Source organism: Nilaparvata lugens, chromosome 11, assembly GCF_014356525.2.
Source record: "Nilaparvata lugens isolate BPH chromosome 11, ASM1435652v1, whole genome shotgun sequence".
In the NCBI taxonomy this organism is placed as follows: Eukaryota; Metazoa; Arthropoda; class Insecta; order Hemiptera; family Delphacidae; genus Nilaparvata; species Nilaparvata lugens.
In genome coordinates, this window is record NC_052514.1 from 41,316,894 (window position 1) to 41,343,673 (window position 26,780).

General features: G+C 32.7%; 1 protein-coding gene across 1 annotated transcript in view; it reads right to left on the bottom strand.

Annotated features, from left to right (window-relative positions):
• LOC111049322 overlaps positions 1 to 24,997 on the bottom strand; it is a 38,512-nt gene extending 13,515 nt beyond the window's left edge. Inside the window, exons 1-9 of the mRNA XM_039438448.1 lie at positions 24,697 to 24,997; positions 21,423 to 21,628; positions 18,186 to 18,405; positions 16,342 to 16,400; positions 14,084 to 14,190; positions 12,509 to 12,665; positions 9,413 to 9,615; positions 7,972 to 8,119; positions 6,166 to 6,316 (exon numbers count right to left, since the gene is read on the bottom strand). Coding sequence (XP_039294382.1) covers positions 6,166 to 6,316; positions 7,972 to 8,119; positions 9,413 to 9,615; positions 12,509 to 12,665; positions 14,084 to 14,190; positions 16,342 to 16,400; positions 18,186 to 18,405; positions 21,423 to 21,628; positions 24,697 to 24,914 — 1,469 coding nt within the window. The 5' untranslated portion in view covers positions 24,915 to 24,997. The remainder of the gene's footprint in view (positions 1 to 6,165; positions 6,317 to 7,971; positions 8,120 to 9,412; positions 9,616 to 12,508; positions 12,666 to 14,083; positions 14,191 to 16,341; positions 16,401 to 18,185; positions 18,406 to 21,422; positions 21,629 to 24,696) is intronic.
• Positions 24,998 to 26,780: the final 1,783 nt, after the last annotated feature.

The window sequence follows — 26,780 nt, forward strand, 5'->3', positions numbered from 1 at the left end:
ATAGATATTCAAGATTTCCTATCATCTATTAAAAAAACAGAATTAATAAAACAGTCAGCGAAAAGTAGGACATCTTTGATTTTCAGCTTTGGTCAATATACAGATTTTAATTTATCATTAGCTCGCTGGAATAAAAATTGTTTACGTATTTCAGAAGGCGTTGCACATTCAATCAAGAAGAAAACGCTGAGTCAAGATGAATACAATAGCTTACCTACTGTTTATTTACGGAACGTAAATAATAGCTCAATTCGTTTTCATCTTGTTAAAAATTCATTGACATTGATATTAGCGCAAAATAATAACAATGAGGCTCAATTAGGTATCCGTGACCTCTTACTGGTAATAGACGAATATGCATCAATAAATAAATACAACATTACGATTGGAATAGATTCTTTTGATATTGACTCCGAGTTTACATGCTTGGACATTTTAAGTTTAGTAATTAAAACTAAAAACCTGAATTATGTATTCTATTACAGAGGATTAAACAATCTAAAGTTCTTGGATATACCACATGAAAACGATGGCTCTGAAGATTGTCCAAAAGGATACCTACCGTATGATTCTATTCTTTATGCTTATTTGAACAGTATGATAGAACTCAGGAACTTTATTCAACAGTATGATGTTCTGAATGCGGATTTATATAGGGGAGTACTATCATCACTGAATAGTAATATCTCTTCTTCAGCAGCATGTATTCAAGAGATAAGGCGAAACGAGATGAACATCTACGACAATCGACTTAAGACTTTCCTGTGGCCGACATCCACTACATATCGAATGGGCTTCTGTTTAGAAAATGAAGGAAAATACGTACCCTACAATGAAACAACAAAGTCATTCTTAACTAAGGAAAAGTATATTCTAGTCAGTAGAGACACCCAAATAATGCTGAATGCTGAGCTGCTGAAGAATATTCTAAAAGTTGACATCACAAATTGTAAGATGCCAAAAATAACTTGGATGGATGGAGTTCCAGGGTGTGGTAAAACTCACTTTATCCTTCAGCAACATACACCAGGTAAGATCTCATTTTGTGTCAGACAAGAGCTGGAATAAATGAAATTAGGCAAGAGGTGAATAGAATTCACAAAAATAAATATGAAAGAATAATTAAACAGGATTATAGAACAGTTTCATCTTTTATAATAAATGGATCAAAAAAGCAGTACAAACGTGTTTTCATAGATGAAGCAGTATTAATGCATGCAGGTTTCGTGGGATTTGTCTCATCTCTCGCTGGTGCTTCTGAGATTATTCTGCTAGGAGATTCAAACCAAATACCTTACATAGAGAGAAGTAAATTAACAGCTGAATGGTCACACATTTCATCTCTCTGTGAGAAGAGAATCCATCAAACAGTAACTAGAAGGTGTCCAATAGACGTCTGCTACATCCTTTCCAGCTACTACCAGGACATTGGTACGAAAAATGAGGTCCTGTTATCCGTCAGACCTCCAATAACAAATGGAGAACTTGGACCACTTGAACCTAACACTCTGATTCTTACATTCACTCAGCTCGAGAAGAAAACAGTGCTAGAAGAGCTGCAATCAAAACTTCACCCTTCAGTTAAAGTCCATACAATTCATGAAGCACAGGGCTTAACTCACAAGAATGTAGTTCTGATAAGGAACAATAAAAAACAACTTGGAATATATAACAGCACACAACATGTAATAGTAGCAATGAGCAGACACACACAAACCTTCAGATATATCACAACAGGGCAAGAAGATTTAGTGCTGACCCTAATTCGAAAACTAAAGGATGTTAGTGAAGAATTTCTCTTAAGCTGGAATGAAAGAAACATGGAAGGGATTAATGAGAGTTTAAATAATGAGTAACAACAACTTATCAAATTTGCTCAGCTTCGAGGATCTTGATTATTTTGAAGAAATAAACGATGAAGTGATCAACAACAGTCAACAACTTTGTGCAGCATTGAGTTCTTGTGATTTGAGCATCTTCTGTCTCAATATAAGGAGTATCAGAAGAAATTTTGATGAGCTGATGATTCAATTGTGCGACATTAATTTTTCTTTTGATGTTATTATTCTAACCGAATGCTGGATTAGGACTGAATTTGTACTCCAGTCCATTCGAGGATATGATGTATTTTCCACAATAAACAACCCATTACAAAATGATGGTGTAGTTGTTTATGTTAAAGATAGTATAAATGTACAATGTGTTGAGCTACATATTAACCAGGCAAATGTCCTACATATTCGGTTGGATGCAGCAGACAAAAAGTGGAACATCCTTGCAATATACAGATCACCGTCCTTCAATGATATTACAGATTTCCTGAGTGACTTAGAATCGATCCTGAATGAATTAAGAGGGCAACAAGTCATATGTGCCGGAGACATGAATATTAACACCCTTCAAATTCGTCCACATCATCAATTGAATGACTACTGCGATCTTCTAAGCGAGCATGGGCTCAGACTCTGCATTAAGCAAGCAACCAGAACTACAACAGAAACTGCTTCTTGCATAGATCACATTGCTACCAACTCCAGAGATAATCTTTTTCCAATCATTTATGAATCAACAATAACTGACCACTTCACCACAATTCTAGGAGTGCAACATATTTCGAGAAATAGTGCAAATGAAACTGGAACACATGAAATAAACGAGAAAATAGACATTAATAGCTTGAAGAATGAACTACTGAATGAGGAGTGGATTCATGTTTTAGAAGATAATAATCCAGATACATCTTATGACACCTTCTTATCAACTCTGAGACAACATATACAAAATAATATCAAGCAGCATCGGCGGCAGAAGAAGTACAAACCCATCAAACCATGGATCACCAGAGGTATAGTAGCAGCAATAAGAACCAGAAATCTACTCAACAAAAGAAGAAAGGAAGACCCAAACAACATTAACTTAACCAACTTCTATCGTCGGTATAGGAATACACTCACAGCTTTAATTCATGAAACAAAGGACCAATACTATAGAGAGAAATTGTATGAAGCTGGAAAGGATAATAAAAAAATGTGGAAAGTAATCAAAGATGCTACTGACTCTAAATCAAAAACAAAAATGAAATTGAATGCTATTAAAATAGATGAAAGGATTTTCAATCTAAAGGAAAATCCAGAAACTGTGCTCAACCACATGAATAACTTTTTCACAAATGTAGGTGAAGAAATGGCGGAGACAATAATAGATTCCTTAAGAAAACCACTAGACCAAATCATATCCCAATATAAACCTGTTACAAGAACTCTACACTCCATCTACTTTCACCCAGTAACTGAAGATGAGCTTCTTGAAGCTATTAGTAGTTTGCGAAATGACAGTGCTCCAGGACTTGATGGAATCAATAATAGAACATTGAAGTCGATAAAAAATGTAATTGTAAAACCATTAATTCACATATTTAATTTAAGTCTGTCAAAAGGAATTTTTCCAAAAGCTATGAAAGAGACATGTGTTAGACCATTACATAAAGGAGGCGACAAAACAAATGCCACCAATTACAGGCCTATTTCACTTATAAGCAATATTTCTAAGATTTTGGAAAAACTGGTAAAGAAACGTCTTGTGAATTACATGGAAAAAAACAACTTACTATCTAGGAATCAATTTGGTTTTCGTGAGGGGAGGAGTACAGAAGATGCGGTATTAGAATTGTCAAATTTTGTCACAGATAAGCTAGAAAATAACAAAAAATGTTCCTGGACCTAGCAAAAGCTTTTGACACTGTTAATCACAGTTTGCTGCTGAAGAAATTAGAAGCCATGGGAATTAGAGGAGTTCCTCTAGCATGGTTTAGATCATACCTCTGTGACCGGCGTCAAAAAGTCAAAGTTGAAGAACATCTCAGTTCAGAGGAAACGATGAAGTTTGGGATTCCCCAAGGAACAGTTCTTGGGCCAATTCTGTATTTGGCATATGCAAATGAGCTATGTTCAATTAAGATAAGAGGAAGAGTAATAGCTTTTGCTGATGATACGTGTATACTATTTGAAGGAAACACCTGGGAGGAAGTTTTTAATCTGGCACAGGAAGAATTGATCAAAGTCGATAAATGGTTAAGAGAAAATTTGCTTACAGTAAATGCAACAAAAACGAAATTTCTAGCCTTTTCTCTGACAGAACGGACGAGACCACCGGATTCATCAATAATCCTGCATCACTGTGGAAGCACCAACAACCCGTGTGATTGCCCTTCAATTCAACAAGTCAATGAAATAAAATATTTAGGAACAATAGTGGACAACAAATTCAAATGGGACAAGCACATTAATCTATCAATTACCCGGATCAGGAAGCTTCTCTACAAATTCTATCAACTCCGTAAAATCCTCAACTATGAGACATTAAAAACTGTTTATTTTTCTTTAGTGCAATCAATTTTAAGATACGTCATAATTATCTGGGGAGCTACGAATTTTACACATGTTGAACCTCTCTATAAACTTCAAAAACGAATACTAAAAATAATAGGCTTCAAGGAGAATCAATTCCCCACGAACATTCTTTTCAAGGACAGTAAAGTACTGAGTGTAAGACAACTCTACATCCAGGCTATCATCACGCGAATGAGGAGAAACAACGAACACATAAGACTGGCAGATCATAACCATCAAACAAGGCAGAGAAACACGTATTCAATAGTACCAAGGATGAACACTACATTTGGGCAAAGAACTACACATATTTGGGACCAAAAATTTATAATTCAATACCAAGTTACATTAGGGAAGAATTCAATAGACACAGGTTCAAGAAAAGTTTATTTTCCTGGTTGGTTGATATTGGAGTGGAAAATTGTGAAAATTTAGTTAGACTGTAAATATTGAAACTATTTATTCTTCATTCCACTCTTTACTGTTTTTCATTTTTCTAAAAATAACCTTTCTTATTATTATCCTTAATAGAACATTAATATTTATTTACTAATTCCATAATTTTGTTTGTTTGTATTATACATTTTTACTAATTTTATTATAAAAAACTTTAATCCCATATCAGTGAATGAAGTTTGTAAATAGTAATTATTACACGCAATAAGCAACTAATTACTTATACCCCAACACATATGATATATAGTGGGGTGTATATTTATTCATTGAAATTATCATTTATTCATTGTTGAAACACCGCTGATTTATGTAGTTATATTACAATACTATATTATAAATATTCTAATGTTGCATTCAATCTTCATTGTAATTAATAAGTTTTCATAATATGTGAAATTTGTTGCATAATTGGCTGTTGTACTGTAATTTATTGTAGATTCGTGTATGAACCAGAATGTATTGTAACTTACTTGAATAAATAAATTTGAAAAAAAAAATTTGAATCGTGATTAATCTCACAAGAACCAATCAGAGAAGGCTTTTTTGTAAATAAGCATTCTCATTGTATTTATTCACGACTAGCCGTCAGGCTCGCTTCGCTCGCCATATCCGTCTAGCCAGGAGGCTCCGCCCCCTGGACCCCCGACTGGATTGTCCAAGAATGAGATTAGCAGGCTCGCTTCGCTCGCCTGCATTTTTATCATGTTAGGACAATTCAGTCGAGGGTCCAGACTAAACGTCTGGCTAAACGGATATGGCGAGCGAAGCGAGCCTGACGGCTAGTAATATAATATTCCCAGGATTGAAGTAGCAGTGCCCAATCAATTTTTCCTCGATAAATGTATTTAAATCTTCAACTTGGTGCCAACCTAACAAAGTCAACTCAACTTAATGCCAACCTGACAAAATTATTAATTTAGTTGCCAGTTAACAACTGTTTCGAAGAGGTACTCTATCTAGATTATAGTTCTATAGTAACATATGATATGGAAATTTCAATTATAATTAAGAGATTGGGAGAAGAAGAATATACATGCTAAAAGACGAACTTTAAACCCTTAAAAACAACCCTTAGAGTTAAAATATTGCCAAAAGATTTCTTAGTGCGCCTCTAAAGGGTCAACTGAACATACCTACCAAATTTGAACGTTTTTGGTCCGGTAGATTTTTAGTTATGCGAGTGAGTGAGTGAGTGAGTCAGTCAGTGAGTGAGTGCCATTTCGCTTTTATATATATAGATTAAAATTTAACCGGCTTTTGTGCAAGGACTATCGCCTTGAGTTAACAGTGAAATGTGGAACATAAACGGTTATAAACTTACGGTTCGTTTGCATAGAGACGGCTCTTCATAGCGTTCAATGCAGGTGTGTAGGGTGCAAACGCCTCGTTTCTCAAAGTCAGATAGATAAGGGTTCTCAGTCTTTTGATGCATTCCTCGTCTCCCAAACGGTTTTCGAGTAAGCGTAGCAAAACTGAAATTATTATTTCATAATTAGCATTACAATTCATTAAAACTGAAATTTATATTTTATAACAAATTTGCATCACAATAATTCATTACTATAGTGAGGTCCACCTTATAATGGCAGTGAATAAAGATAGAAGAATAGCGATGCCGATTCTCTTTATTAATTAATTATATTTCAACACTGTCAAAAACATAACTGGCATCGTTGTGGACCTAGAAAAGGATAGTACCACCGGGTTTGTTGAATGATAGACAAGGATAGCAAAACCAAAGTTTATCAAATACTGTCATTATAACGTGGAACTCACTATATCATTATGAATCATTTGTGATTCGCGGGTGATTCTCATATAGAACATAATCTCATGAACTTACATCATTGTGCGAAATATCAATGTGAGGGCAATGTAGTTGGTGATGATGCTTGAAGCTGAAATCTAGGTGTTTTTCACAATAAAAGGTGCATTGTTGTCAGATGTACCTGGTAATCTATAAGAGTTAGAGCGCTCTACCTACCTGATCTCAGATTGCAGAGCACAAAATTACGCCCAGAGGATTTTGAATGGTAACAATCGAAAGAATATTGTTGATCAAAAACCAAAATTACGCCCAGAGGATTTTGAATGGTAACAATCGGAAGATATTGTTGATCAAAAACCAAAATTACGCCCAAAGGATTTTGAATGATAACAATCGGAAGATATTGTTGATCAAAAACCAAAATTACGCCCAGAGGATTTTGAATGGTAACAATCGGAAGATATTGTTGATCAAAAACCAAAATTACGCCCAAAGGATTTTGAATGGTAACAATCGGAAGATATTGTTGATCAAAAACCAAAATTACGCCCAAAGGATTTTGAATGGTAACAATCGGAAGATATTGTTGATCAAAAACCAAAAAATGAGAATTAACTTTTTCTAAAAATCATCTCAGTACTCATTGGAGAGAGTTCCGAATAATTCCATTTGATTTAGAATTTTATAATCTAAAAAAAAGGTAAGAGCAAATTATTCTGTCCGATTACTGGATTTGGCAGAAATAGCTAAAAACTTAAAAATGAACCGAAATTACGAGGTTTTTGGGTCATTCTGTATCTAGCACAAGGAAATTTTGCATGAAGAAATTGGTTCTGGACCTCTCTCATGTATCCAAATAGTATATTGAAAAATCAGAACTACAATATAAATTGCAAGCACACCCCCTTTTTCAAGTCTATATTGACTGGACTAACAATGGAAATCAAAATACAAAAACAATAAAATCGAAGAAGAGGAGTGAATGACAGTGAGGGGAGAGGTGGGAGAAGAGGTAGAGGAATAGAAGAAGATGATGAGGAAGATGAAGAGTGAGAGAGGATGAGATAGGGGAAGAGGAGGAGAGGTATGAGCAAGAAGAAGAAGAAGAAGAAGAAGAAGAAGAAGAAGAAGAAGAAGAAGAAGAAGAAGAAGAAGAAGAAGAAGAAATTCAAATTTCGTAATCCAAATAGAACAAAATTCTTGAAATTTTAGGAGGTGGTGATGAAGAGAGAGGAAAAGAAGTAGGTGATGAAGGAGGAGAAGGATGAGAAGAAGGTAATGGAGGAGGAGGAGGTGATGAAGAAGAAGAAATTCAAATTTTGAAATCCAAATAGAAAAAAATTAATAGAATTTGCTTACTGTTGCGGACAACGTGAAAGTACTTGTATGGTATGTCGTCGGGTGACCTCCTTTGTGCTTCGGTTGGAGGCTTCATGGGCGAAAAAATCATTAGTCGCATCTGATCCATCACTGAGGATAGACAATCACCAGACATGGTCTCAATAGTCTGAAATCACAGAAAAATAATTAGAATTTTACCATCAATATTCTGAAATAATGAGTAATGATTGATTATGTTATAATAGTCAGTATTTTGGAACTACGAATACGGCAATTCATTGGAAATATTGGGGACCGAGCTTCGCTCTGGAGTAGAAAAGCATAAAACATTTATTACAAAAGAAGAAATCATAATAACATCCATAGTTCATACAGAAAAGTTCTATCCAATCACAGTAAATTAAGATTAATCCCTAGGGGAATGCAAAAATTCCCCTCACATAGGCCCGGTTGCACAAAAGCCGGTAAAATTTTAATCTTGATCAATTTCACGTGAACCAAATCAGAGTAGACCATTTCAAAAAGATGGTTCTACTGGAATTAATCAGGATTAAAAATAGCCCGTCTTTTCTGCAACCGGCACTAAGGACCTGATTGAATGATTACAAAAGTTCAACAGCTGAGTCATAAATTTTGACACAGTCCCACACACATGAACTCGCTCACTCACTTCCATCATCAACAGACGACGAAATAATTATCAGCTGCTTATCCAAGGATGAATAATAATTATCCTTCTAATGTCCTTTAGCAAGTTTTCCCAGGGATGAGACCTAGTGCATTGAATTTTTATATTATAAACCTACTAAGTTCTGAATTTCTTGAGAATCGTTAGAGCCGTTCTCGAGATCCGGTGAAATACTAGCATAAAAACATCTAAACATTTAAACATATAAACAAAAATTGCTCTTTCAATAGTATAGGATATAATTATACGATTGAATATTCTGATTGAATGAAAAAGACTAAGAGATTGTCAAAAAACCAGATTTATTGATACTTAGAAAGACCGGTTTCGGTTATTACACCATTGTCAATCTCTGATAAACTGTTTACCTATGAAACCACATTTATGTGGTTTCAAAAAACCACAGATTTATTGATACTTAGAAAGACCGGTTTCGGTTATAAACTGTTTATCAGAGATTGACAATGGTGTAATAACCGAAACCGGTCTTTCTAAGTATCAATAAATCTGTGGTTTTTTGACAATTTCTTAGACTTTTTCTTTCAATAAGAATAATTACCACAATATCAACTTCTCAACTACACAAAAAGTGAATATTCTGAAAAATAACTAATGGAAATTGTGATAATATATGTCAATATTCTGAAATTATGTATGAGGGTGAGACATATTCAGCGTTTTTGGACGGAGTTTTTAAACATCCCAAGTGAAAAGTAATATTGTACAGAGCATAATCAACAGATAAAATGAATTGAATTGAACGAGAAGTACCTGATCAATGCTGACAAGTGTTCGATAGCGCTGTCTCAGTCCTTCGATTGTAATGAGGAACTTCCTTTTGGCACCCTGTGTAACCCCCGGCACCAGCATGTCGAAGTTAGTCTCATCGAGAGATAGAAGCTCCTCGTAGGTCAACCTCTCGAATTGGATGAAGTATTTGTGCAGACGCAGGAACTTCAGCCAATTGTACAGATCTGAAATATCAGATTGGATTCATTTATTGTCGAAAAACTTGGGCATTCACTATTATCAGATAAACAGTCCGAGTAGTAAAGCGAGAGTGATGAAACAATCCTAGAAGGATTATCCTATCAGACTAGTACTCCAACAAATTGGAGCGTGAGTGATAAAACAATCCGACCAGCTGTCCGACTAGTTGTCCTACTAGTGGCCCAACAAGTTGTCCTACTAGTTGTCCCACTAGTGACCCAACAAGTTGTCCCACTATAGTTTGTGTAAAATAAGTTGAGACTTGGCCCTCCATCCCAAGAAATTACAGGGTTGCCAAATCGTGTAAAGTTGCAACTTTCTCAAATTTCCAATTCAACGTCAGAATTGGATGTAGAATATCATCCCCGATATCCTAGTAGTGCTAGAAAAGTTTCAGGGTTGAAGGACATTGACGAACATAATCATTAATTTAAAAATAACAATAGGTCGGATAAAAATTATCCAGACACCAATAGAAAGGAGACATTCTCCCAGGTTAATTTGATGTAACATTATTACGCATTACGACGCCCCATGATTCTGAGAGAAGTGATATTCAAAAGAAAAACAAATTTTCACGATGTTTCCAGTTTTATCATAAAAGTTCAATTTCCATTTCATCTTTCAAACCTGGATCTTTTCTAGCACTACTAGGTTATCGGGGATGATATTCTACATCCAATTTTGATGTTAAATTGCAAATTTGAGAAAGTTGCAATTTCACACGAATTGGCAACCATGTAATTTCTTCGGATGGAGGGCCAAGTCTCAACTTATTTTACACAAACTATAGTGACCCAAAAATGTTTTATGTATTTTATTTGTTTATACACATGTCGGTTTTTTAGACTTATATTTTTATTTTCTAACGATTTCCTACACTCTTCAAGGACCATTAGGTAGATAATTCAAAAAATACTTTCAAGTAGTCCGCACATCAGTATCAGTGAACGTGTAAAGTACAGTAAAGATATTATTCCCCTTATTTCCAATAGGACTATTCCCACTCAGTCCGGCCGAGCGAGTATGAATAGTCCCATTATAACTCAAAAGAATAATATTTTTACTGTATCACTGATACTGATAGGTGACAATCCAGCTCTATACTCTACTGAATAGCTGCGGTAAATCAACTGTACAAAGGTAACGTATAGTGAGGTCCACGTTATAGACTGTGTCATGCCAGTGGAGAAAGATTCAGAACAGCTTTGCAGATTTTCTGCCTTGCCACTGCCTTCCTTTGAGGATACCTGATACCAGTAATCTGATGTAATATTAAATATTATTTATTGTTTAAAAAAAACAATACTATCTTATCTATCAAGAATTAATTATCAATGATTCAATGATTAATTCTCATTATTAAGAATCAGGAAGCAGCCAAAAATGAACACATTTTTTTATTTTTGAACAAGTTTGAAAACTATGATTAGGATAGCTGATACCGGTTGCTGATGTAATATCAACCGTTCATTCTTGTTGAAAATAATTAATTATAGTTTATTCGTCAAGAACATATATTTTCCAATGATAAATTAATAAATTTTTATGATTGGAATTTAATATTCAGTTAATAAATCATATTTCTGCATTTTTATAAACATCAGACAACGTTATTGCGCAGCTAGAAAAGGCTAGCGCTACAAAATTAGTTTTCACCTGTACTACACTATTAAAGATATCTGTTGGTTTATAATATTATAATACTATTTTTGTATTAATATAAAAACCCCCTTTATATATAATGACCCTGAAAACTTTGTACCAGCTAATCCCATAGTAACAGAGAAGAGCAGAACAGAGACAAAGCAGATTCGTCGAATGAAAGACAAGGAAAGCAACACCAATCTAAATCAAATACTGCCATTATGCCATTACTGTCATTTCGTGGTTAAGTGGTATAGTGGACATTATTGTCCAAACTTCGCCACGTCAACATAAATAAGAAAGTCATTCTATTCTATTATAACATGGACCTCATAGCATATAAGAAATTAGTATTTTAATTGAGGTCTTGTATGAATCATTCCACAAGAAGTTAACATGGAGAGTGAAGTGATGAGTTAAGAGAAGATAACGGAGAGTTGAGCGAGCTAAGATACGTTAACAGAGGGTTTAGTGAGTTGAGGCTGTGCAAAGGCTGAAGTTTTTTGATTTGTATATCATCAAGCTATCAAAATGATAAAGTTTACACAGGAAAACATTTTTTTCCGATCATTACTTTTTGAGATATGAGCGCCTAAAGTTTAAATTTTTGGGACAGAACATTTCAAATTCAGTGAGAGATAAATCCATGAAATTTAGAGGATAAATATTTTTCATTGTATTTGTGATTTAATGAAACAAAAATTTTTGAAAATATCAATTTTTGAGAAACTTTTTCAATTTACCAAAAATAACTTTTAGTTGAGTTATTTATGCTAAATTGAATAACTTTCTAAAAAATTGATATTTTCAGAAAATTTTTGTTTTATTCTATCAACAATATCATGAAGAATTTATCCTCCAAATTTCATGGAGTTATCTCTTACCGAATTTGAAATGTTCTGTCCGAAAAATTTAAACTTTAGGCGCTCATATCTCAAAAAGTAATGATAGGAAAAAAATGTTTTCCTGAGAAAACTTTTTCATTTTGATAGCTTTACAAATTGAAAAACTTTGAAAAATATCACCAGTAGAAAGTTTATTTTCAGCGTTTGCACAGCCTTAATAGTGAAGTGGAGAGTACCTAATTAAGAGAAAATTTTAATTTTTTTTTTTTAAGTTAAAATTATGTTTTCTTTAGTGAATTAAGAGAAGTTAACGAAGAAAATGAAGTTGAAGTGCAGAGTACCTGATTGAGATAAGATACAAAAAATTATTGCAAAATTCAGTTACCTTTCATTCCGGGTTTACTGTTATTGCTCGTAGGGGTCTGTTCCTCCCTGACAGTTTCATTATTCCATGGGTTCGAGTTCCGTGGTCTCTTGGCATAAGCGCCATTGCTTCTCTGCTTCTCCGCCCCAAGCAAGTTACGTTTTTCGGCCTTCTCATCCTGTCAAAAATACGATATTACTACAGTTTGCAACTATTATGTAAAGTTAAACACAGTATTTATAAAATAGAATTATAGGCCTAGTACCCTTTAAAATTAAAAAAAAATAAATTATTGATTTTAAAGGGTACTAGGCCTATAATTCTATTTCAAACACAGTAATCAATCATGAAAACTTGTTGAATCTCAGACTCGAGTTTTAACTTGGCATCATCTTCAGTGGAAAATAATATATTTGTGTAATCACTTTCTCATCTAATCATGGGGAAGTTCAACAACATTTCTGAAGACCGTGTAAATTTTAACAAACAGAAATAGTTGAATGTCTATTGTGTTTTGTTGAATATTTATATTTATACATTTATATTCACCAAAAATATAATTACAATACAATGTATATAAATATTAAGCCACGGGATACACCCAAAACGGTTACATTAAAATACATAACTAATGAAGAACAGACCAAGCTTGTAACGAAAATCAAATAACATTATATCTCAATTTTAGGATACATTTCTTTTCAAATTCCGGTGAAGAATCTCTATTTATGACATAGTTTTCAAACATTTTATCGTTAAATAGTTGAAGGATACTTAAAAATGATGAATTTTGAAAGCAAGTGGTATTTGGTTTTACAATTTGAAATGTTCTATTAACCCTGAATGTTCTATTAACCTTGGTACCACAAAAAAACCTTTTCAAGCAAATAAATTGCAAATATGATACAAGTAATATAGACCTACAAGCAAATATGAAACTTCTTGTCAATATTTGATAAGCTGTATAAAGCTTAGAATGATGTGTAGGATTTGGAAGAAATATTGTAAATTAGAAAATTCAAGAGAGCATGATGGACAAAATGAAAATTGAAAATGATATGTCACCAATTACTATGCTTTATCCAAAAATAAAAAACATATTAGGTACCATAAATGATAATGGAAAAGTTTTGTAGTAAATTGGAAATGCTGCTATATTTAGTGAATTCCAAAATAGGCAAATAGTGACTGCTTGGGATCTTAGGAAAAGGAACCTATACAGAGCTACAAACTTTATAGGTTATCAGTTTTTCTGTTTTTTTTCTGAGGATGATGCCCACATAAGCTACAGACTTGTGCGTGGGGAATGAGACGGACGATGATGAGAGATGGAGTGGACCTACAGTAATTAAACAGGGAATAGAAAAAAAGTTATGAAGTATAGTCTAATACACATATTCGAAAATATTTTCCTTTTCTCTGAGGGTGATGCCCACATGAGCTCTAGGCTTGTGCGTGGGTGATGAGACGGATGATGATCAAAGATGCGAGGACCTATGGCAATTTAAAAGGGAAATGGAAAGAAAATATTGAAAAATAGCCATAAAGTAATTGTTTGGAAATATATTCGAATGTAGTGGGGGAAATTTTTCTTACCTTCAGAATTGCCTCAATTTGTGATAATTGCTTATTGAGCAATTTGTTTCGGTTGCCTTCGTTTTGTTGAAGAGACGACACGGGTGGGGGTGGAACCGGTGCCGAAGCTGCAAAAAATTGAAAATGAACATTAAAATTTTGCAAAAATTGTGCACAAACATTACCTAGTTGAATTAAAACTTAGAGACACCTTCGTAACTAAAAATTCACAAAAATATAGTTTAGATATCTGCTACAAAGGTCCTCGTTATAATGGCAGTGGAGAAAGATTAAAGATAAGAGAGCAGCGTTGCAGATTCTCTGCCTTGCCACTGCCTTCTATAGAAGATAGCTGCTACCTGTACATCTGATGAAATTATGAAATTCATTCTTGTTTAAAATATTCAATCATATTCTATTCGTCAAGAGACCTCATTTTCCAATGATTAATTGATTTTAATAATTGAGATGAAACATTTTTTTTATTTAAAAATTATATATTTCCTACAGTTACGTTGAAAAGTGGCCATTGCTGCACTGATTACAGAACGCAAAGAATCACTTTTCCGCTCTAGTGCGGGAACAATTTTTCCTGCACTCCAGATTTGCAACATGGCAACGCAAAATAGTTAGTAGGTTATATGGAGCACCAGTGCAGCAAAATCAAAATTAAGTTGGTAACTGTGACTGTGGGTCTAGCACGTTATAAGAGTCTTGAGGTGGTGGACTGTGGTGGATGACAGCAGTTGACAGCACACAGCCGCCATTCAAACACACATACATTATTCTATTTTATTTATTAATAATAAAATTACACAGATATACATTTGATGGATTTCAGGCAATTTTACCCATAATTACCCACTTTTCATATTCAATGGTAACTGTAGGAAAATCTTAATGTGAAATACGTGCGCAAAGTTCCTCTGCTGCACTCAAGAAACCATTCCGCCCTCGCCTACGGCTCGGGCGTAAACGTTTCTTTCGGTGCAGCAAACTGTCACTTTGCGCACTAGTTGCACAAATAACTATTTCTACATTGTTGAAAACCGATCTGGTAACCTTGCAAAGCTAGAAAATGATCGCGCTATCTGCTTTGTCGAATGATAGACAAGGATAGCAACAGCAATGTTAATCAAATACTGCCATTATAATGTGGACCTCTCTATATACGAGTGATTTAAGACCAACAATTCACAAAAATATAACTTAGTTAGGTATACCTGTTGAGACTGGAATTTATTGATTTGAGACTGAAATAACACAGAAATATAACTTTGTTGTAGTTCAGACACTGTGTTACTTGTAAATATTTGAAAAAAACACTTACTTTTCTTGGAGTATTGAGAAATGCATTTCACTTCTGAAGAGGAGCTTCATCAGACTGACCAAATGCATTCCTCAATACTCCAACAAAAGTGTGTGTTTTTTTTCAAATATTAATTACAAGTAACGACACAGTGTCGTTAACTAAAACAAAGTTATTATATAGTGTTTCGTCATGGAAAGCAACATCAATATCAACAGAAATATAACTCATACCTAAGTTATTTTTTTGTGAAACCCAATTAATAATTAAAGTGTTGACAAGTCTATAATATTTAAAACAATAATTCCATAACTCGATACATTATTTTTAAACTTTGAAAATTCCTACTGAGTCTAATGAGATTCATAGTGGCACAAAAACAAAATAGTACTGGAGATAAATAAACATAAAACATAACTTGAAGGTAAGTTACTTCATGACGAATATAACAGAAATATGTATCTATAAATGCCATAAGATCTCATTAATTTCTCAATGATTGAAGATATTATTCCATTCTTATACACTACGACACTATTTCAAGAAATCGTCAAGTAAACCGTTCAAACATTTGGACTGTTGCATAAATTATAATTATAATATAAACTAGAACAGTTTTGGGCGTAAGCCTGTGGTACTCTTCTGAAAGTTTTGTTATTCTGAATGATTGAATAAGTAATATTTTTATTGAATTTCGATAGCCAATTAATGAAGAATTTTCAAATTTTAATGAAGAAATATGATTCAAATAAAAAAACGCAAATTTATTTTCAGTCCAGCTAGCGTAAATAGAAAGCTTCTTGATTCAAAAATAAGTAGAGTACCTACCTAGCTTTTCAGAATCATAAATTAAATTTGAAATTAAGAAGAAATCATTCATCAACTGGAATTGAGAAAGTTTTGTGAGTAGAAGTAATTACAAGAAAATAAAGTGATTGAAAAAAAGTAAAACAATAAGAAATTATCTCACCTGTCTCTCTTGTGTCGTTTTCACTGTACAGTAGTTGAAATTTGAAATGCTCAAACTCCCTAAAGGGGAAAAAATTAAAAATTATAAATTGAAATCATAAAACAATATAAACAAAAAGTTAGTAAAAGTATTTCCCTCTAGAGGGAAAACATGTCAAAGTTTTGACAAATTGAAATGAAACAATTTTATAAAAAAATCAAAGTAAGTAAAAGTTTATGAAATGAAAATTGTAGTAGAGCTGAGTGTTATAAAAAGAGAATTATTTTGACATTCGGAAGTAGAAATTTATGAAGTTTTAAATTTAAAATAAACAAAAATTGTTTTCAGTTGTAATTAATTCGTACAAAAGTTTAAAATAGTTGGCTTAGAATTGCGAGCAATGTTGTTAACCACAGTCGCCTTGTTCAAAGTTAAGGCAGCTAGCCAAAATAAAGTTAAAAAAATCAGTGAAAGTAATGAATTCCCTCTGACAATGATTTCTCTTTATGATTTTCATATTCAAAATTGAACTGTGATAAAAAGAGAAAAATGAAGAAATACTAATAATGATTTTAGAAGTCGAGAAATTGATAGACAATACCTATTAAACTAAAATATATCAATCTATAAAAATATTTTCAGACATATTATATTACAAAAAAAAACAATATAAAAATATGTATTCGTATGTTATAAATATGAATTGCTGATAATTGATCAGTGATGTTTTGTCTCACCGCCTTATAAAGCTTTCAAAAATAGGACCTTATCATCATCATTTTTCAAAGAAGAATGTTGAGGTTTACAAGGCATTTAAGAGTTGAAGGATTCATTGAGCAATCATGTTTTGGAAATAGTTAAAAGCCAAATCGAGAACTAGAATATTGAAGAATTAGAAGTGAAGAGAGGCGTGAATGAAGTAGAAGAGTTGAAAATCAAAAGTCAAATAAACGGGTACATTTCACAAAATTATAAAACTATGATAAATCAATAATAAATTACTCAATTTTTGCTAAACCTGAATGTTCTAAGCCACTTACGCCCAACTCACACTACGCGACTCTGGTCGAGAAGAGACTCGACTCCAGTTGAGAGCATGTGTTTCCAAATGGTGACACTCGATTCTAGTCTCCGCGACTGTCACCATTTGAAAACACATGCTCTCGACTAGAGTCGAGTCTCTTCTCGACTTGAGTCGCGTGAGTGTGAGTTGAGCTTAAGAGTGAATCTATAGAATGTCTGAGTATCTTTAAAAATAAATAAATGAAATTGAGAGAAAATAAATTATTAAATGGATTGCTGCTTTGAAAAAATCAAATTATATGAATTTCTTCCTCTTTCCAACAATATACTTTTAAAATTAAATGTTATTGATTGATAATTTTATAGTTAGGTATTGAACGTTTTTCAAAAACATCAAAAACTTGATGTATTACAAAAACTAAGGTCAATATGAGAAACCTTCACTGGACATTTTTTGTTGCAAATTTAATGTAGAATCTGTTAAAAATTTAGAATTCTTGTAATCTGTTACATCTTTCGTGGGACACTCTGTATAGAATGATTTTGAGTTTGAATTATAGAATGAAATTACGAGTATGATAATATATTCCCGTGTTATCGGATGGGCACGTTAAAATGTCGGTCCCGGTTGAAGTATGACAGTCGTAAGGCCCATTGAGGGCTTAAACTATATATTCAGGCGGTGGGACCTTCCCGAAAGGGACACCCCACCAACAAAAGCCATACGAATTTACTTTTTTTACGAGTATGATAGAATGAAGTGTACTATAATTCTATATTTTATGAATGAATTTGTGAATGATTGGTGGAATGATAGAATGAATTTGAATTGGAAAACTCACCTTCTCAAGTGCCTGAAAGAGGGGTGGATTAACACCACCTGAAGCAGTTTTTTAGCCTGGTCGATTTTAGTGGACTGCTGGATGCAGTTTCTGAAGAGTGCAGGTAGGGCGGAGATGTAAACAAGTTGTGTTTCAACATTTGAAGGTTTGAGCAAAGCCAGATATTCAAACAACTTTTCAAAGTCGATGTCGTGGCTGTTAAAAAGCTGTCTTATGAAGTCTGCAAAAGTTGAACATAAAAGGTTTCACTGTAGTACCTTCCATATGAAAGTATAAATTACACTGTTCCGTATTATCACGGAATAAACATACCATACTGTATGTAGGCTACATACATACTGTAGTGATCTCTACTCTGTGGTATTATACTGTATAATAACTATTTTAAATATCCAATGAAAGCTATACTGTAATTAATTAATTATACATTTCTAATAAAATCTTCCATCTATTTATACCTTGTAACCTAATATGATCCAGTATCCTCATATAGAAACTTCATTTAGGTATTAACAAATTTTAAAAATTAAAATTAAAAATTTTATCAATCCATTTATTAATAATAAAGGTGGATTCGCACACACCAGTAACAGTAAACAGTGAGTATATAAATAAAAATAGTGAATGAAAAAGACTAAGAAATTGTCAAAAAACCACTGATTTATTGATAATAAGAAAGACCGGTTTCGGTTATTACACCATTGTCAATCTCTGATAAACTTATACCTATACAATAGGTATTTATCATATGTGTATTAGTATCATATGTGTATTTATCATATATGTATTAGTATTTATTAAGAGTTTATCAGAGATTGACAATGGTGTAATAACCGAAACCGGTCTTTCTTATTATCAATAAATCAGTGGTTTTTTGACAATTTCTTAGTCTTTTTCATTCAATATGAATAATTACCACAATATCAACTTCTCAACTACACAAAAAAAAAATAAATAAAAATAGGCCTATATCCATTCTTATCTGAGAATTTTGAGAAAATTGAGAATATTTATATAAAATTTCATGTTAATCAGTTCAATATAGTTCAGACGTGATGATGCGTCAAAACCGTATGATGAGGTGAAAAAGTAATTATACAAATATTGTCAAATCCACAAAACGAAGTTTATTTAAAAACCATAATTGGAAGAATAAGATGTTGATGTTGTCAATACCACTCTAATTTATTCGAAATTAATTTATCTTACAGAACCAGGTTTCAGCTGAAGATGTGGTAGGTGTTACCATGAAGCCTTGTTCTGTAAAATGAATTAATTTTCGAATAAAGTGGTATTGACAACATCAACATCTTATTCTTTCAATTATGGAGATATACCACTACATCTCATACCATACAATCAAATAATTAAAATTGAATGAAAAAGAAATACTAAGAAATAAATACTATTAAAAGAAATACTATTAGAAAAGAAATACTAAAAGAAATACTATTGAATTACTAAGAAATTGTCAAAAACCACTGATTTATTGATAATTAGAAAGACCGGTTTCGGTTATTACACCATTGTCAATCTCTGATAAACAGAGATAATCAGAGATTGACAATGGTGTAATAACCGAAACCGGTCTTTCTAATTATCAATAAATCAGTGGTTTTTTGACAATTTCTTAGTCTTTTTCATTCAATATGAATAATTACCACAATATCAACTTCTCAACTACACAAAAAGTGAAAAAAAAAATTAAAAACCATACTCGAGATCCAACGCCATCCATGGCATCATCTTCAGTGGAAACTGAAGAGTTTGAAACTCTTGTATGAGTTGAAACTAGAGTATGGTTTTTAAATAAACTTATTTTTGTGGATTTGACAATATTTGTATAATTAATTTTTCACCTCATCATGGAGAAGTTCCACAACATTTCTGAAAACAGTGTGTAAATCATAATTATATTAAATATATATTTTGTATCTTGTACATGTATGAGACAATTCCTCCCTTTATAGTAAATAGGCCTATAGTTAATATGAAGTACTTCAATATGTCTACTTCTCTTTAATTATTATAGAAATTACTAGTAACCTTCCCTCTTTATAATTAATTATCTATTTAAAAATGAGTGTTGAAACTAGTAATGTTCAAATAAATGAATATAAATTAATTTTATGAGTAATTCTCGAAATTAGCTCACAAAAAACTTGAGTGGAAATTTAGAACCTGAATATAAAAACTGCATAAATTATAATGAAATTAATTTCTGAAAGTTTCTTGAAATTAACTGTCATTGAAGTGAAAATTCAGAACAGAAATGTAATTATTATTCAATATAATTATCTGAAAGTTTCTTGAAACTAACTGGCAAATTGAAGTTTCAATTCACAACAGAACAATGAATTAGGCTATACAAGAATATTAAAATATAATTATTATTCAATATAATAAAGTCAATTATCTGAAAGTTTCTTGAAACTGGCAAATTAAAGTTGAAATTCAGAACAGAACTATGAGTTATACACTACTATTGGAATATAATTATTAATCAATATAATAAAGTCAATGATCTGAAAGTTTCTGGCAAACTAAAGTTGTATTTCAGAACAGAACAATGAACAATACACGAATATTAAAATATAATTATTATTTAATATAATAAAGTCAATTATCTATCTGAAAGTTTTTTGAAACTATAACTGGCAAATTATAGTTTTAATTCAGAACAGAACAATGAATTAGGCTATACATGAATATTACAATAGTATAATTATTATCCAATAAAATCAATTACCTATCTGAAAATGTCTTGAAACTAACTAGCAAATTGAAGGTACAATTCAGAACAGAACAATGAATTGTGAATACGGATATTATTTAACAACAGAAATAAATGAATTATTATTATCAAATGAAAATCCCAATTGAATGCAGTAAATCACACCGAAGACTTCTGCTATTGCAAATATTGACAACAGGGTAAACAGCTAGATGAAAATTCGATGAATTTACCCTGTTGTCAATATTTGTAGTAGCAGAAGTCTTCAGGGTGATTTACAGCAATTAATTGAGATTTTCGTTTGATAATAATTATTCATTTATTTCTGTTGTTAAATAATATTAATAGTAGGCTATGTATAATATAAATAGCAGAAGTCTTCGGGGGTGATTTACAGCATTTAATTGGGATTTTCTTTCAATAAAAATGATTCATTAATTAGCATTTAATCAAATTAAAATTCAAATTAATTTCCATCTGTAGAAATAAATGACATGATGTACCTGGGTTGTTGGCATCTCTTTCTTGTTTCTCAATTTTGGGGTTGATTGTTTCCTGTAGGGTCTGCACTACTATAGCGCACAGAAGTCTAGCCATCACCGGACAAAGTCCGGAAATAAGTTTCACCAGGGCTTCCGCCTGCATTTGCAGGTCCCAGCTCCAAAATGACCATATGACCATCATCATTTTAGAGTAAGACATACTGCTCCTGTAGAGAAACAATACAATTTACTAGGTTTTAGAAACTAAAACCATAGAGAAAAAATAGCATAAGAAGATATCACATGGTTTGTAGAATTCATTCAAAATTTGGAGATAAAAATTTCAGTTTTCAATAATAGAATCCTCTGAAATTTTAGGATCAATCACATTTGCTATTCATTTAGAAAGAGTTTGATATCATATTTGAACGATAATTCCATTTGTTATCGACAAATAGTTTCAGTGAACAAAATTTTGTTGAATTTTATAAATGAAGGAAAAAAGGAACTTTTTCTGTTGAATTAATATTATAATCTGAATAATCAGAGTAGACTAAGCTTGATAAAAGTCGATAAATAGGAAATATTTTGATATTGAAGAGGTAATACGGGGAAGTATTGAGAAAAATCTCCTTAAAAAAGATTTCGGGAAGTGCGCTATGAAATAATTTCCTGAAATATTTTGATTGGGAATATTACGCAACATTTATAACACAGCACAGTACGGTAGTAAAAACTAGTAGTACCGTATTTTGAAAGAAGAAACTGTTTATTCCTATTATTTCACATTGTGAAAATCATTCCAGATAAACTAGGTAGGCTACTAGGACTATTGTGGAGAAATGAAAAAATCCAAGAAACGTGGATAGTTCAAGAATTTAGAGAATTGTTCATTTTTCAATGAAAAATCTATTGACCTATTTGTGAATTTATGAGAAAACAACTCAAGCAGAAAATAATTAAATTGAATACATTAACAAATGAAATACAATGAAATCTACAAATATGTCTAATTAAAAGCTAATAGAACAAAATAATTTATTTAAAAGTTCTGCTAATTACCCTTTTCAAGAGGGAAAATCTGTTGGACCTATTCATATGCAATCTTATAAAAATATTGAAATATACAGTATTCAAGACTAATCATAGATATATAGAATATCTTAAAACCAGAGAGAAAACGGCAAATTAGAAATTCTGAAAGTTTTCCTACTCTACAAGGAGGAAAATCAGTAGAACTAATAGTTAATTTATGTAAAAAACATTTCAACTGATTGAAGTATTGGAAATGATAATTATTACAAATGAATTCACATGGAAAGTAGAGAGTATTCAACAAATCAGTTCTGAAAATAAATTCGATTGAATTAATTTTTTTATTCAATTCAAAAATTTATCCATTTCGCACAAAATGTTACATTATTACAAAGCATTGTAACCAGCTAAAATACAAAAAAAAACTAATGAATATTTTCTTCGAAATAAAACATATTTTGACATTAGTTGATTTGCTTTAGAAATCACTTTACAAGGAGGGATAATTAGTTGACCCAAATGTGCATTAGAAGACAAAATTAATTTGAGATAGTTTACGACAAAGAATTCTCCATAGAAACAAAGAGAGCTGAAAATATTTAAGATTTTTTTGAAAACTAATTACAGTATCTTACAAGAAGGAGAATCTGTTGACCTGATATTAATTACATCTCGAAAAATATACTTCATTTGAGATTTCAAAAATAATTAAAGTGAGGAAATGTAAGAATATAAAACATCAAATTTTTGCAAATTAGTTTAAAAAGTGAAGGGGAAAAATTTGTTGCCCCAATTGTTAACTTCTAGAATAACACTACCTATTTCATTTGATATTTTTAGACTACTAATTTGATTTTATATTTGAAAAAATCTTAAACCACTTGGGAAAATATGAACATATAAAAATTCTTGCAAATTAATTGGTTTGAAGAAAGAAAGGGAAGAAAATGTCGACCAAATTGTTAATTTTAGAAACCATCACTTTATAAGAGATTTTTTTTAAATCCTAAAACCACTTGAGAAAAATAATATGAAACATTTTTTGATAAAAAACTTTGAGTCTCTGCAAAGTCTTTGCAAAATAATTAAACAACCAGTTATATGAAAACATTTTTAAAAAATCAGATCTTTGCGAATTAATTATTAGTTTAAAAAGTTATGGGAAAGAATCCGTTCAGCCAATAGTGAATTTTTAGGAAACATGACTTTATTAGATGTATTTAAAAAATTCTAAAACCACTTGAGAAAATAGTAAAATATTTTGAAAAATCAAATTATTGCAATTTAATCAGTTTCCAAAGTGAGGGGAAAGAATCTGTTCTACCCAGTCGTAAATTCTCAGAACACTTCATCAGAGATTTTAACAAAATTTTCAAAACCACTTGTTAAAATATTTTGAAAAAATCAAATTATTGCATATTAATCAAGTTCAATAAGTAATGGGGAAGAATTAGTTGCCCCAATTGTGAATATTCAGAACACCAGTAACATAAATTTGAAATGTTTACAAAATTATCAAAACGACTTGAAAAGATATGAAAATATTTTGAAAAAATAAAATTCTTGCAAATTAGTTTAGAAAGTAATGGGGAATCATTAGACTATTGTGAATTTTTGGATAAACTAAATCATTTCAGATAGATTAGTTACGATGCGACAAAAACAGTATCTCTACCACCAGTGGTTCCAGAAAATTTTTGGAGTAAGTTGAAAAAATTCAAATTTCTCAACAAGGGGAACAATCCCTACACTTAAATTATGGATTTTTAAAAAATCATTTCATCAATCCAGATAGATTGGTTAAGATGCGACAAAAACAGTATCTCTACCACCAGTGGTTTCAGAAAATGTTTGGAGTAAGTTGAAAAAATTAAAATTTCTCAACAAGGGGTACAATCCCTACACTTAAATTATGGATTTTTAAAAATAATTTCATCAATCCAGATAGATTGGTTACGATGCGACAAAAACAGTTTCTCTACCACCAGTGGATTCAGAAATGTTTAGAGTAAATTGAAAAAATCAAAAATTCATTATTGAAAAATTCCTAATAACAGTGGATTCAGAAAATTTTTAGATTTTTGAGTAAATTGAAAAAATTAAAATTTCTCTACAAGGGGAACAATCCCTACACTAAAATTGTGGATTTTTAAAAAATCATTTCATCAATCCAGATAGATTGGTTACTATGATTCAAGAAACATTTTCCCTAAAAAACAGTGAAATTCAGAAAAAAATGTTGATTAAATTGAAAACTTACTTGGACGAGTTTCCACTGAATCCCTCCATGGAGTCGACTTCGGATATATTCGGAAGTGATCGGATATCTTCGGAAGTGATCGGATATCCTCGGTAGTCAGCCAGAGATGTCGTCGAAATCAGAGCAGAGGGATGAGATGTGAATTCTGAATCACGACTGACCGATGATGAGGGAATGTTGCATATTATAGAGACACTGTTGCCGGTTTGCGAAATCATCCCTTCACCTGATTGGTCACTGGAAGTCGAGCGGGGGAAGCGACAACCCCTTTTGACACGTTCTCTCTCTTCCTCTTCCTGATCGTCTTGTTTTGTCTCTCTCTCTTTCTTCTACTACCCCTACGTCGTACTGTCTTTCCTATTTTCACTGTGTCTCTTTCTGTCCTTAATTATTCTACTTCAACATCATTCCCCATCTCCTTAGCACATTCTCTCTCCTCCTGTTTATTTATTTCATGTTACAAACCAAATACATTTCAAGTAAAAATCGTCATCCCCTTCCTCTCTCTCTCACACACATTCTTTCTCACTCGCTCACTCTCTCACACTCTTTCTCACTCTCTCTCTCTCTCTCTTCCTTTCCACTACTACCCCTACGCCGGACACTCTTTCCTTTTTCAGCTGTGTCTCTTTACATCTTCACGTTACATTCCTCACTCCCTCTCTCTCTTTCTTTCCTCTTCTACTCCTTTGCCTGCCACTCTTTTTCCTTCATTCGCTGTGTCCTTCTATCCTACTTCCTACCCATTCTTCATCTTCATCCCCCTTCACCACATTCTCTTTCTTCTTCTTTCTTAGCTTCTTTTCTTGTTCCTCTTTCTCTTTCTCATTCTTCCTTTCACCGCCCTTAAACCGGTCTCTCTTTTCCTTTTCGCCCTACTTCATTCAAGCTTCTTCTCGTCTACATAGTCCTGTTTTCTCAGTTACCATTCCACTACCCCTTCGCCAGACAACTAACTTTTCTTCCTTTTACTTCTCCCACACCTCCTTCTCATCCTCCTCCTCCTCCTTTGGTAGAGAGTTAGTGGGGAGGATATTTTTAATATTCTTTCCGAAGAATGGACAATGATATGTCCAAAGCTCCGCCAATTTATGTAGATGCATAACAATATGATTATTATCTATAGTTATTATATTACAAATTGCTTTTTCATATCATATACAGTTCAATAATTATTTTCTTAGTCTACATTATGTAAATTCATCTATAATTTTGCTGTATTGTAAGCTATTGTATATAAGTGTATAAGGCAGTATATATTGTAATCTACATAAATAAAGTACTCAATCATCAATCAATCAATCAATCCTCCTCCACCTCCTCCTTCTCTCCCTTCTCGATAACTTCCTCCTCCTCCTCCTATAATTACTTCTCTTCATCCTCATTCTCTTATTACTCCTCCTCCTCCTCTCACTTCTCTTCCTTCTCAAGCTCTTCTTCTCTTCCTTCTCGATCTCTCCACCTCCTCCTATTATTCCTTCTCCTCCTCATTATCTTATTATTCCTTCCCATCCTCTTCCTTCTCATCCTCTTCCAACTCCATCTCTTCCTCTTCCTCATCCTCATTTCCCTCCTCCTGCTCCTCATTCTCTTATTACTCATCTTCCTCCTCCCCCTCCTCCTCCTCCCCCTCCTACTCCTCCTCCTCACCATCATCATCATCATCATCATCATCATCATCATCATCATCATCATCATCATCATCATCATCATCATCATCATCATCATCATCATCATCATCATCATCATCATCATCAACATCATCATCATCATCATCATCATCACAATCATCAACCTCCTCCTCCTCCTCCTCCTCCTCCTCCTCCTCCTCCTCCTCCTCCTCCTCCTCCTCATCATCATCATCATCATCATCATCATCATCATCATCACAATCATCAACCTCCTCCTCCTCCTCCTCCTCTCCTCCTCCTCCTCCTCCTCCTCCTCCTCCTCCTCTTCCTCCTCCTCTTCAGCTATTCCTTCATCAAATTCTCTTTTCGTCCACTTCCATCTTTGCTTCTCTTGCTTTTCCTTCTCTTGTATCCTGTTTTTGTTGTTGTTGTATTTCCATTCTTACTTCCCCT